A 14,482-nucleotide genomic window follows, 5' to 3' on the forward strand; every position below is an offset into this window, starting at 1 on the left:
CGGCCACTGCACTCCAGCCTGGGCGACAGAGCGAGACTCCATCTCAAAAAACAAAAAAACAAAAAAAAAGAAATTAGTATGATTTAAATCAGTGCAGTAACACTAAGGTGTAAAAGACTGTTACCCACAGGTGGCTTTAAAAGAGGATTAGCTGACTGGAAGAATTTTAGAAAACATGGAAACTTTTTTTTTGTACGTGGATGAATAGAATTCCCTGATCTCCTTATCCCCACCACTTAAACCATGCCTGTGGGTGACCGTGGAAGGCTGATTGTGGCGGGGACATTTACAAAGCACATTTAATTAATAAGCACTCGATTGTTCTGTAACTATAGAACTAGTTCACCCTTCAGTTGCACTGAGTGCGCCTAAGATAACGATCTTATCTGGAAGTGAGCCCTCGCTAGAAAGAAGGGGAAAAGGATAAGACCGAAGCTCAAATGAATGACCAGAAAGGATGTTTTCATTCGAATAAACTCAACCCAGTTGTTGACCTCCGCACCCATCTCTGCCAACTTGAAATCCTCCAGGCGGGGCGAGCTGCTGGGGTTCAGGACGGCTGCAGGAAGCCGTGGGACGTGGGGGGCCCTTCCACAGGGCCGGGCAACCACCACCCACCCCCACAGGACCCTGGGAGGGGGACGAGCAGGGTGTGGACAGCAGAGAAAGTTCCCCGCTCTGCCCCCGCCCTCTCCGAAACTCGAGCCAGCAAGGCTGGGGGCGGGCGGACGGCTCGCAGAGGAATTTGCAGTTTCCGGGAGGTTGAGGAAGCGACCCGAGCACAGCTCCACCAGATGCAGCCCTAGTGCCCGGCTTTCCGGGTTCCGCGACGCTGCCGAGAGAAACCCGCGCGCCTGGAAGGGGCGGGCCGGGCCGGGCTCCCCCCACCTGCGGGCGGGCGAGGAGGGTCGGGACCGCGCCGGGTGGGGCTCGGCCGGTTGCCCGTCCGGGGCGGAGCCCAGGGAGGCGGGGTCGAGGGCGCACCGGGGCCGAGCCGCGCCTGGAGCCGGGCGGGGAGGCGACGGGAGGGGCCGGGACGCCTGATTGAGCGGCGGCCGCAGCTGCAGCAGGACGGCCCGGGGCCGCGCGCCGGGAACCTCGCGGGGCTGGCGGGCGCCGCACCCCCTCCCTGGCCGCCTGCGCCCCCGGGAGGCCGCCCGGGCGCCACGGGACCGGCAGCATGAGCAGCGGCTACAGCAGCCTGGAGGAGGACGCCGAGGACTTCTTCTTCACCGCCAGGACCTCCTTCTTCAGGAGAGCGCCTCAGGGCAAGCCCCGCTCCGGCCAGCAAGTGAGTGCGAGCGGCGGGCGCTGCAGTCTGCGTCCCGGAGCTCCAGGGAACCCGCCAGCCCGCACCCCCTGACTCCACGTGACTCTGCGGGGCGCTCGGGGGATGCTCGCCGGGAAGGAGGAACGGGCCAAGAAGTGGCTTCTGCCTTTTCGGGTCCCGGGAACGTGCCTGGAGCTTGTGCATGTGGGCGAGAGAAGGCGGAGGAAGGGCGGGGAGGCTGAGGGCCGGCTTCTGCCTTCCGCGCCAGATGGCCTCTGCAGCTCCATCTCGGGCCGCCGCCTGCGGGGAGCAGTCCCGGAGCCAGCAGGCGTCCCCGGGCCTCTCCCCCATGTTTCCCCTTAGCGTCCCCGCTGGGTCGACGGTCGGGTTCGCGCGCCTGTCCTTCCTGTTAGTCTGCTCACTCATCTGTGGCCCCCGGAGTGGCTTGGGGTCAACGTGTAATAGCTAGGGGTGGCCAGGTGACCTGGCCTCCCCTCTTCCTGGGCCGGGCGCCGCGGTGGGGTGGGGGTCCAGGGGTACCGCGGGCCTCGCTACCGTAGGCGCTAACTAAATCTCGGTTGCGGAACTCAGGGTTGTGCGTTTCCTGTAACGCTAGGTTTTTTGGTGCCCAGATGTTTTGCAAACAAGCTCCGATGCTAAATACTAGCCAGCGACAGCTAACCTTTTGGCCGGTTTCTTCCTTTTTTGGAGGCAGCACGCCGTGGGAAGCACGACTTGGGAAAAGATGGGAAGGGAACTTGTGCCAGTTTCGCCAGCCGTAGCCGTGTTTCTTAGGGAGGCCTTCCCGAAACGGGGCACGTCGGCTGGACTGAGGACCCCGGTGCTAGAACCCGCGGCCTCCTGGCACTGGGAGCCGCACCAGGGAGCCGGGCCAACCCGCTCACATCAGATTACAGAAGATCGTAATGGAACAAATTTGTTGCTTTTAGAAAATAGGCGTTTGCCAGACATTTCTATTAATACCAGACTGAGACCTAGAGACTAGAAGCAAGAAGAATCGTTCAGGGGCCGGATGATAACTTTTTCTGGTGGGTGTGGGAGGGTGCAATCTGTCAGGGTGGTCTTGCCAGACCTCTTGAGTTTAGCCACTTGCTGAAGTAAAATTCTTTCTAGAATTCGGAAGTTCTAGTCTTTTCAGGCTCTTAAGTCTCAAACCAGGAGGAGGAGAGGAGACGGTGAAGGGTAAGCTAAAGTCAAGTGCCCTTATTCAGTAACCACAGTTAATCTCCAGTCAAGTCCCAGTGCCATAGTTGTCCGTCTTGTATTGTTTCTAAGACTTAAGGCCCCACTATTTACGAGTCACTTTGAGTGGGATCTCTTACTTTCCGCAGAGTGTGTTCTAAAAGCATGAGATTTTGCCGTGAAGTTTGGAAGTTGGAAATGCCCTCCCCTCCCCACGCCTACCCTCCCTGGGTTATAGAAAAATTGCATTTGCTTATGCTTTTTTCATTTTGCTTTTCTCTTTCTTGGCTCTCTCTTCCCCTTGTCCGTTTTGCATTTTCTCCTTTCGTTTATGTTGCTTTCATCACTTGACATGAAAAGGAACTCATGCTAGTTTGAAGTTTATTCCAGAGGTGTCTGCTAATCTGAAAACTAGCTGGTTCTTGGATTCTCCAGGGGTGAGATGCCACAAGGGCCAAAGTATTCAGATTGGAATTGTATGACAATCCTTTAGTGCTTTAAAGAGTAAAGACATCAGATTTCTTTTCCAGGTTTATATGCATTTAGCATTTTTTTTTTTTTTTTTTTTGAGATGGAGTCTCACTGCATTACCCAGGCTGGAGTGCAGTCGTGTGATCTCAGCTCACTGCAACCTCTGCTTCCCTGGTGCAAGCGATTTCCTTGCCTCAGCCTCCCAAGTAGCTGAGATTACAGGCATGCACCACCACATCTGGCTAATTTTTGTATTTTTAGTAGAGATGGGATTTCACCATGTTGGCCAGGCTGGTCTCCAACTCCTGGCCTCAGGTAATCTGCCAGCCTCGGCCTCCCAAAGTGCAAGGATTACAGGTGTGAGCCACCGCCCCTGGCGCATTTATTGTTTCTATGTTGTATGCATTAATTTATGTAATATTCATCTAGCATATATACTCAGGGTAGTAGTATTTAGCATTTAGAATTAGTCTAACGTTAATATGTATTTTGAAATAATGTGTTGGAAATCAGGACAGGAAAACATAGTTCCGTGCTTGAAGAGCTTCATATGTGTATCTGAAGTTTTATTGCCTGCATATTTTTCCCTTCTAATATAAGACATGTAAGGTGCTGAGTTGTAGGAGTTATTTGCCAGGCGAAGTGTTCTAAACTGAATTTTAGTGGGCATTGTGGTTTATTTAAAGAGGTGATACGAATGTTTTAAAATTCCTGGTAAGATTGGTGAATTAGGGAAGTAAAACATCATAAATTTAAAGCAAAGCACTCTTAATGTAGAACGTTTCTTTTCTCTAAGGTTAGATAAGCTTTTTTCTTCATTTTCATGCTGATGATTATAAGAATAAGATAAGCACTTCTGACATATAGCATAGTAGTGAAATTTATCCTTTCTCTAGAGAGATGGAAAGAGAGGTGTTGCTAGAAGGATCTATTAGAGATACAGTGATTTTTTTTTGGATGTTGTACCACCTAGTGGAAAAGTGAGAAAAATTAGGTTTCTAGAATTCTTGAAAATATGCCGAGAAAACAAGATGTTTGTGGTAAATGCAGAGTGGGGAGAAAGGGGTGAGGGAGCGGGTGGACTAGAAATTTCTTTCTTCTCTTGCCAGGCAAGGGAACATAGCCTAACTTCTTTCTATCCCCAACAGTAACAAAACCTTATAGATATAAAGAAAATATGGCCGGGCGTGGTGGCTCAAGCCTGTAATCCCAGCACTTTGGGAGGCCGAGACGGGCGGATCACGAGGTCAGGAGATGGAGACCATCCTGGCTAACCCCGTGAAACCCTGTCTCTACTAAAAAATACAAAAAACTAGCCGGGCAAGGTGGCGGGCGCCTGCAGTCCCAGCTACTCGGGAGGCTGAGGCAGGAGAATGGCATAAACCCGGGAGGCGGAGCTTGCAGTGAGCTGAGATCCGGCCACTGTACTCCAGCCTGGGTAACAGAGCGAGACTCTGTCTCAAAAAAAAAAAAAAAAAATTATCATTTTTTTTTCCTTATTTTAAACCCCATTCTTAACAACAACAAGAACAACAACAACAACAACAAAATGGAAAAGGGTTAAAAACCTGTCTAGGCCAGGTGTGATAGCTCATACCTGTAATCCCAGCACTTTGGGAGGCTGAGATGGGAGGATTGCTTAAGCCCAGGAGTTCGAGAACAGCCTGGACAACATGGCAAAACCCCGTCTCTACAAAAAAATGCAAAAATTAGCTAGGCATGGTGGCACCCGCCTGTAGTCCCAGCTGCTTGGCAGACTGAGGTGGGAGTATTGCTTAAGGCTGGGAGGCAGAGGTTGCAGTGAGCTGTGATTGCACCACTGCACTCCAGCCTGGGCAACAGAGCGAGACCCTGTCTCAAAAACAAAACTGTCTAAAAGATATAAAGGGAATGAACATAAAACTTTTTGTGGCAGTTTGAATGTCATGTTTATTGTATCCCCAGGGTCTGGATCAGTACCTGATATACAGTAGTTGCTCAGTGAATGCAAACTGAATGAATGAATGTTTTTCTGATTTGATAATAACTGGATTTTTTAAAATTTTTTTGAGACGGAGTTTTGCTCTTGTTGCCCAGGCTGGAGGGCAATGGCGCGATCTCGGCTTACTGCAACCTCTGCCTCCCGGGTGCAAACGATTCTCCTGCCTCAGCCTCCCAAGTAGCTGGGATTACAGGCGCCTGCCACCATGCCCAGCTAAATTTTGTAGTAGAGACGGGGTCTCACCGTGTTGGCCAGGCTGGTCTTGAACTCCTGACTGCAGGTGATCCACCCACTTCGGCCTCCCAAAGTGCTGGGATTACAGGTGTGAGCCACTGCGCCTGGCCCCTGATCTTTACCATTTTCAAATGTACTCTATCTTATGGTTCTCCCAAAAACTGTATGAAACATTAACTTAATGAAAGGGGGAGGTATTATTTAGTGATTGTGTAAGGCCCACACCTAGATAGCAAGAAGGCTGGAACTCAGGTTTTCTGACTCAAATTACACTCTCCATTTTGTTGCTTTTTAGCTATAAAAATAATTTTACGGCCCCATATTCCCTTTGCAAATAAGGACACCTAAAATTTAAGAGTTTCTTAAAAAAAATTTTTTTTTTTTTGAGATAGATTCTCACTATGTTCCCCAGACTGGAGTGCAGTGGCGGGATCTTGGCTCACTGCAGCCTCTGCCTCCCAGGATCAAATGATTCTCATACCTCAGCCTCCTGAGTAGCTGGGATTACAGGCATCTGCTGCCAGGCCTGGCTTTTTTTTTTTTTTTTGTATTTTAGTCGAGACAGGGTTTTGCCATGTTGGCCAGGCTGGTCTTGAACTTCTGACCTTAAGTGATCTGTCCTCCTTGGCCTCCCAAAGTGCTGGGATTACAGGCATGAGCTACTGCTCCTGGCCGTTTCTTAAAATTTCAACTCCCTGACGTGCACATATTGTCATGACAGTGTTTATAATTTGTATTTGTGGATTCCTTGTGTTTCAAAGGATCCACCTAATCATTGTTTTCAGCAGAATCAAAAATGTGGACAGTTCTGTAATTTATTATATGCCTTCTTGATTTCCCACCAAAATCAAACTGCCTGTAAATAGAGGACACATTCAAATTTCCAAAGAGTAGAAATGGTCTAAAATTATAATCTGTTGGAGTGTGTCTTACCTCTTAGCTAAGCTCCCTCTCCTGAGCCTTTGGTAGTTCATGGGAATAAGGAAATGAGACAGTTTGCTTTAGAAGCAGGATAGTCAAGAAGTCTTGAGAAACGTGAAATTGTCTTCTGAACAACCCACACTTAAAAAAAATTGTGCTAAAGAATTTTTCAGTAAGTAAGCCTATGAGACTCCACATAGCAGGCCTCATCTTCACCCTTTTGGTTTTCTCTTTCTTATTCAAATACTTTTGTGCCTCAGTTATTTGGTTGTGTCTTACTGCTAGAATCAATAGTAATGAGCTGCACTCTTTTATTAGTGTTTCCATTAGAAGTTTCAGAGCTAGATCACTGGGGTAAAAGGATCGTGGTTTATGACATTATAGGTATTTTGACTATACTAGCCGTTTTTTTTTTTTTTTTTGAGATGGAGCTTCGCTCTTGTCGTCCAGGCTGGAGTGCAGTGGTGTAATCTCGGCTCTCTGCACCCTGTGCCTCCTGGGTTCAAGTGATTCTCCTGCCTCAGCCTCCCGAGTAGCTGGGATTACAGGTGCCCGTCACAATGCCCAGCTAATTTTTTGTATTTTTAGTAGAGACAGGCTTTTGCCATGTTGGGCAAGCTGGTCTTGAACTCCCGATCTCAGGTGATCCACCCACCTCGGCCTCCCAAAGTGCTAGGATTACAGACGTGAGCCACTGCTCCTGGCATATACTAGCTTTTTAAATGCTAATTTTTAATTCCCGTATTATGGAGCATAAACATTTTCACTAGACATTTTGCCTAGCGCAACGTGATTTACACATCTTGTCTGCATGTCTGATGTGTTCTGTTCTTACATGATATTAATCCATTGGAATTTTGTGTTTGTGTGAGCAAGATTCACAAAGGCATATTCCTTTAAATGAATTTCAAGAAAATTAGTTTCTAGTCTTATAAAGCCTCATATTTGAGCAATATACTCCTTATCCCATTTCTTCTTCTGGCTAACTCGCAAGATTTGGAATTATTTGGAAAGCAGTGACACAAAACATTTTTGAAAAGAAAGGCTAAAAATATCCAATAATGTGGTTTTTCTTTTTAGACTTCCTTTGGCAGTCAGTGCCTGTCATACTGTTAACATTCTTTTTCTGGGAGAAAAAAAGACTGAGGCTGACCAAATGCTTTCTAGTGTGGCCTGATTACCAGCTCTTAGCCCTGGGCATTAGCCCTTGCATTTTCCACCCCCAGTCTCCAAGCAGAAGTAGCTGTCTTTAAATAAAGGCCCCAGTTTGAAACATGCATTTCACTCCTAATTTGGCCAAAGGCCATTGGCTAGCAGTCCCTCTTCAGAGGGGATGGTGAAAAGACAGTAGGATATATGATAAATGCATGCAAAGGAGCTTCTCTTCTATATGACAAATCTTGGCTAACTTAGCCTCTTTATATCTTCCTTTCTTTGAAGCGCTACACACATTTGCCTTGTAGGAAGTTTTTATTCTCATCGCAAGCAGGCCTCTATTACAAGACCCCCGTTTATTGTTCACTCTGTGATGTAATAACTTTGAGGACTTTAGCCATGTTAGCCTTCTCTTTAATTCCTTTCAGGCCCCATCCCCATCTTGGAACCATGGCCAGGAGTTGCCGCCCTCCATTCTCCTTAACATGTCTACTCAAAAAAGTCTAAAAGCCCTCTGTTCTTTCCCTTCATAGCAAAAATTACAATTTGTCATTATATTTTGTTTAATGAGGACCGAGATTAGCATTTTTTACCTACTACATAAAATAAATTCTTAGCAGTTAAGGTGCTTGAAAAAATGAAAGCCTGCTCATTTTGGATGGATGTCCCAGTATTTGGTACTGTTAGTTTTCCTTTATACACGAATGTACACAGTGTCTCCCCCTTTCCAAACTAGACCATAAGCCTTCACAGTATCTTACTGGTAGTAGTGATTTAAAATGGTATGGTATTGGTGATACCTGTGATTACTGGTTAGTCAAAATTCACTTTATATACTTTCCCCTTGTTTTAAGAAAACTCATCATGTATTTGTTAATCTATTTAGTTGACAATTTATTGAGTGCCTACTATGTGCCAGATACTGTTCTAGGCTCCGGGGTTAGGGTGGTGAACAATATACAGTCCCTAGCCTCTTTTGGCAATGTTTTTAAAAAGCTTACCCGTGGCCGGGCGCGGTGGCTCAAGCCTGTAATCCCAGCACTTTGGGAGGCCGAGACGGGCGGATCATGAGGTCAGGAGATCGAGACCATCCTGGCTAACACGGTGAAACCCCGTCTCTACTAAAAAATACAAAAAAACTAGCCGGGCGAGTTGGCGGGCGCCTGTAGTCCCAGCTACTCGGGAGGCTGAGGCAGGAGAATGGCGTGAACCTGGGAGGCGGAGCTTGCAGTGAGCTGAGATCCTGCCACTGCACTCCAGCCTGGGCGACAGCGCGAGACTCCGTCTCAAAAATAAATAAATAAATAAATAAAATAAAAAGCTTACCCAATAGGCAAATGAAAATGTCTCTCTTAATTTTTCCCTAAAGAGCTTGCTCCTTTAGTGTATTTGAGGAAACTTTGAAATGTAGTTTTTCAGGAACACACCTATTTTGTAGTGCGGTAAAGCTATACATTGATTGATTGATTGAGTGATACGCAGTCTTGCTCTGCCGCTCAGGCTGGAGTGCGATGGTGCGATCTCTCCTCACCGCAACCTCCGCCTCCTGGGTTCCAGCGATTCCCCTGCCTCAGCCTCCCCAGTAGCTGAGATTACAGGCGCGCGCCACCACGTGCAGCTAATTTTTTGTATTTTTAGTAGAGATGGGGTTTCACCATGTTGGCCAGGCTGGTCTTGAACTCCTGACCTTGTGATCCACCCGCCTTGGCCTCCCAAAGTGTTGGGATTACAGGAAAGAGCTACTGCGCCTGACCCTATACATCTATTTAGATGGGAATGTTGACGTGGAAATGTATCCCTTCCTGTTTTACATCCCTGTGTAAAACAATTGCATTTCCTTATTGATGACTGTCTTCCAACAGAAACATAATCATCTTCAAGGTTAGAAAATGGTTTTTTAGTAACTTCAACCAGAGTTAACTGAACTGGTTAATTCACCAAAATGTTAACCAAAATTAACCAAAGAAATCAACCAAATTTGGTTTATTTTCCAGCTCTTTTTTTTTTTTCTTTTTTCGTTTTTAAAGAGATGGGATCATTCTATGTTGCCCAAGCTAACCTGCAGTTGTTATTCACAGGCATGAAAATAGTGCCCTCTAGCCTGGAACTCCTGGGCCCACATGATCCTCCTGCCTCAGCCTCCTGAGTATTCCTGGTTTTTCTTAATAGTTTAAACAGATAGTTCTGGTTTGGCTATCAGTAGTGTTGTTAAATAAGTTTTGTTTGCTTAATGTTTTTGTTTTTTTTTGAGATGAGTGTTGATCTGTTGCCCAGGCTGGAGTGCAGTGGCGTGATCTCGGCTCACTGCAACCTCCGCCTCCTGGGTTCAAGCAATTCTCCTGCCTCAGCTGGGATTACAGGGGCATGCCACCATCCCCAGCTAATTTTTGTATTTTTTAAGTAGGGACAAGGTTTTACCACGTTGGCCAGACTGGTCTCAAACTCCTGACCTCATGATTCTCCCGCCTCGGCCTCCCAAAGTGCTGGGATTACAGGTGTCAGTCACCGTGCCTGGCCTTTTTTTTTTTTTTTTAATGGAGAGGGCCAGATAATGCTCTAGGAAGGATGTCAGAACCCATAAAAAATGATGAGTGTGTGAAATATATGTAAAAACCTATGTAACAAATCAGAAAATATATTCTGAGATAGAAGTGACCATTCTAAAACTGTGCTGTACAATACAGCAGTCACTAGCCACATGTAGTTTTTGAGCACTCAAGAGGTGGCTAGTCTGAATTGAGATTGCTGTGAAAAATACACACTGGATTTTGAAGACTAGAAAGAAGTAATGTAAAATATATTATCATAATTGAAAAATTGCAATTACATGTTGAAATGATAATATTTGAGTTAAGTAAGTTTAATGTTACTTATTTTTTGCATGGCTACTGGAAAACTGAAAATGATGCATGTGGCTCGCATTATATTTTTGTTGAACAATGCTGTTTGCTAAAGCAGAGCTGGCAGCCCTTGCCGGAGGTTTGAATCTCCATTGTTTTGGTGGCTGCAGATGGATGGATGTGGGGGTACCAGCCTGGTGTGTTGGAAAGATTTTTCTTTGTGAAGGGGAACTTGCCCTTTACTGTTGGGGATAGTTTCTTCTCAGCCTATCCAGGGACACACCAGCATTTTGGGGTTGTGAAACTTTTGTGTGAGGAACTTCCCCTTTTTTTTTCACATGAGCCAATAAGATAAAACTGACCTAATGACATTCTCAGTGCAACTCTGCCTTCAGTTTACGGAGAGAAGAGGGCTCATGTTTCATAGAGTATTAAAGCAGCAAGCTTAATATTTTGCATTTTATGGACTGTAATTGCTAACTGCTGCTACATGATTCAGTCAGCTAAGAATAATTTACTAATTATATATTGCAGCACTCGGTTCTTTTTCCAGATGCTAAACAAAGTGAGATAATTAGAGGAGGAAAAAGGGTGAGTTTGGGAATTAGAGACCAGAAGGATAGATTTAGAAGATCTTGGAGTTAACAGACTTAGAATATAATCAGCAAAGGGTTCACTTAAAATTAGTGCAGGTTGCCAGGCATGGTGGCTCACGCCTGTAATCCTAGCACATTGGGAGGCCGAGGTGAGTGGATCACGAGGTCAGGAGTTCAAGACCAGCCTGGCCAATATAGTGAAACCCCATTTCTACTAAAAATACAAAAATTAGGCGGGCATGGTGGCGCATGCCTGTACTCCCAGTTACTCAGGAGGCTGACGCAGGAGAATCGCTTGAACCCGGGAGGTGGAGGTTGTGGTGAGCCGAGATCGCACCACTGCACTCCAGCTTCGGCCACAGAGTGAGACTTCATATCAAAAAACAAACAAACAAACAAAAGAAATTAGTGTAGGTTGACCAAGTGTGTGTGTGTTGTGTGTGTGTGTAGTTTTCTAAATTCATTTTCCAAGTATTGAATATTCACAGTGATGCTAGACTTAAGTGCTAGAGATTCGGTGGTGAACAAAACAGATTGAAACCTGCCTTTATGGGGGGCCTATATAGGTTCGTCTGAATTTGACTAGTCTAGATACTTCTTATAAGTGAATTTGTACAGTAATTGTCTTTTTGTGACTGGCTTAGTTTACTTAGCTTGATGTCCTCAAGATTTATTCATGTTGGAGTATGTGTCAGAATTTCCTTCCTTTTAAAGGCCGAATAATATATCCATTGTATGTATGTATCACTTTTTGTTGATCCATTCATCCTTCCATAGACATTTGGATTGCTTCCACCTTTTGGCTTTTGTGAATAATGCTGCTATGAACATGAGTGTACAAATATCTCTTAAAGACCCTTCTTAAAACTTTTTGCGATATATACCCATAAGTAACAATTGCTCTAGAACTCTAGAATCATATGGTAATTCTGTTTTTAATTTTTTGAGGGCTACTATACTGACAAATTTGAGTCCTTATTTAAATCCATGATTATGGAATACTGCTGCTTGATTTCAACTGTCATTTGGTTGTCTACATTGTATTTTATTGAATTGGCATTATTCCCCAAATATTGGAAAATGTGGAGGTTTCTAATTTTTGCTACTGTAAATAGCACTAATAAATACCTTGAACATGAAACCTTTTCCATTATGGATTAATTTTATAGGATAGTTGTACAAAAATGGAATTTTACTGATTATGAGGGTGTGACTTTTTATGACGGTAGTTATATATTGCCAATATTTGTCTATTTTTAAGTTTCATTACATCCTTACCTCCATTGGATATAGTCATTAAAACAGAGAAAGAAAACTTCAATAACTAAAGGCACCTTATTGCTATTTAATTTGCCTTCCTTTATTATTTTTTAAATTATTTATTATTATTTTTTGAGATGGAGTTTTGCTCGCCACCCAGGCTGGAATGTATGGCACGATCTCGGCTCACTGCAACCTCCGCCTCCGCCTCACTGCAACAGGAGAACCAAGCGATTCTCCTGCCTCAGTCTCCTGAGTAGCTGGGATTACAAGTGCCCGCCACTACACCCTGCTAATTTTTGTATTTTTAATAGAGATAGTGTTTCACCATGTTGTCCAGGCTGGTCTCAAACTCTTGACCTCAGGTAATCCACCCGCCTCGGCCTACCAAAGGGCTGAGATTACAAGCATGAGGCACTGCACCCGGTGCATTCCTTTAATTAACTGTGAATTTAATACTTTTTTAATACTTCTGAGTAAATCTCCCCCGTGTGAGAATTGTCCATGCATGACCTTTGCGCATTTGTCTATTAGGTAGGCAAAATCTTGAGAGCACTGCTCGAGTCTGTGCATTTTTAGTTGGGTAGATGGTTCTCCTTTTTTGAGGTCAGCTGAACTTCAGGGTTTTTTTTGACTTACACTGTTTGTACCAAAGGGATAATACATATTTAGGCTTTTTTTTTTTTTTTTTTTTTAAGAGGGAGTTTTGCTCATGTTGCCCAGGCTGGAGTGCAGTGGCACGATCTCGGTTCACCACAGCCTCCGCCTCCCAGTTCAAGCAATTCTCCTGCCTCATCTTCCCAAGTAGCTGGGATTACGGGCATGCGCCACTATGCCCAGCTAATTTTTGTATTTTTAGTAGAGATGGGATTGATCAGACTGGATGGTCTTGAACTCCTGATCTCAGGTGATCCACCCACCTGGGCCTCCCAAAGTGCTGGGATTACAGATGTGAGCCCCCGCGCCCAGCCCAGGCATTTTGAAATACTTAAGAATGTGTTTCAGGCTGATATCACTGAAACTCAGAAAAATACTGTAGTTACAACATGGGGAAGGCATTGCTAAGAAAGCATCACCATAAATAAATCCGTGGGATTCAGAAGGTGGGGAGTTGGGTGATGTGTTTCCTACTAACCATGTTTTTTTTGAAAAAGGGTGACTAGGAAGTTCCTGTTTATCTTTGAATTTCAATAAATTTCGTGCTTGTTTTCCAACCACTCTGGTAGAATTTAGAAGAACCTAAGTTATTTTTTATTTTTATGTTTTTGACAGTCTCACTTTGTCACCAGGCTGGAGCGCAGTGGCGTGATCTCGGCTCACTGCAACCTCCACCTCCCAGATTCAAGCTACTGTCCGTCCTCAGCCTCCTGAGTAGCTGGGACTACAGGCATGCCCCACCATGCCCAGCTAATTTTTTTTTTTTTTTTTTGCGTTTTTAGTAGAGTCGGGGTTTCACCATGTTGGTCAGGCTGGTCTCAAACTCCTGACCTTGTTATCCGCCCTCTTCAGCCTCCCAAAGTGTTGGGATTACAGGTGTGAGCCACCGTGCCTGGCCAAGCCTAACTTATTTTGTAAATATACTAGGTATTGAAAAAAGGATGGTAGGACAAACTGCTGGAAACCTTACCCACCAAAGATAATTTATACTGTTTACTTATAGGCTTATTGTCTTTTGTTGAAAAATTGTGATGAGAAAGGAATCGGCATTGGCATCTATTAGGTTGGTACAAAACTAATTGCAGTTTTTGCCATTACTTTCAGTAGCAAAAATCTCAATTACTTTTGTACCAACTTAATACTTTTAGCCTTGTTGATGCCTTTGTAGAAAATTGTTGCTTAATCCCTTTTATTCTGATTAACTCCTACTTTATATTTTTTCTTCTTTCAGAATCTTTTTATCAAATGAATCTTTTTAAAATATGTGAAGAGTTATTTCTGACTTTATGATTGATAGTTTATGAGCCCTCCTTAATTCCCAATTTCTTAACTCAAACAAGCTTACTGTGAAATTTTTCTTTTTTCTCTTTCTTTTTTTTTTTGAGATGGAGTCTTGCTCTGTTGCCCAGGCTGGAGTACAGTGGCATGATCTTGGTTCACTGCAACCTCCACCTCCTGGGTTCAAGTGATTCTTCTGTCTCAGCCTCCCCAGTAGCTGGGAATGCAGGCACATACCACCATGCCCAGCTAATTTTTGTATTTTTAGTAGAGACGGGGTTTCGCCATGTTGGCCAGGCTGGTCTCGAACTCCTGACCTCAGGTCATCTGCCTGCCGTGGCCTCCCAAAGTGTTGGGATTACAGGCATGAGCCACCGCGTCTGGCTACTGTGAAAATTTTCTACAAATGCTTGTTTCGAGGAATCTTTTTTGATATTTTGCCAGCAAAGTCATAGGAACAAAATTTTTTAAAAAGAGCTTAGAAAACAACAAAGTTAAATGTATTATGTAGGAGGAAAAGTACCAGTACTAAAATTAACTTTAGCATTCCTTAGTGTTTTATAGTTAACAGAGCATTCCAGGGGAATTAAAATTCAGTTGATTTTATTGAACTTTA

The 14,482-nt window shown here is 44.6% G+C and overlaps 1 protein-coding gene across 1 annotated transcript in view; it reads left to right on the plus strand.

The window, feature by feature from the left end:
• The first annotated feature begins 1,003 nt into the window (after positions 1 to 1,003).
• Positions 1,004 to 14,482, plus strand: part of RASSF3 (Ras association domain family member 3) — an 83,770-nt gene continuing 70,291 nt past the window's right edge. The window contains exon 1 of the mRNA XM_050748430.1: positions 1,004 to 1,291. Coding sequence (XP_050604387.1) covers positions 1,181 to 1,291 — 111 coding nt within the window. The 5' untranslated portion in view covers positions 1,004 to 1,180. The remainder of the gene's footprint in view (positions 1,292 to 14,482) is intronic.

The sequence above is a fragment of the Macaca thibetana genome, chromosome 11, assembly GCF_024542745.1.
Source record: "Macaca thibetana thibetana isolate TM-01 chromosome 11, ASM2454274v1, whole genome shotgun sequence".
In the NCBI taxonomy this organism is placed as follows: domain Eukaryota; kingdom Metazoa; phylum Chordata; class Mammalia; order Primates; family Cercopithecidae; genus Macaca; species Macaca thibetana.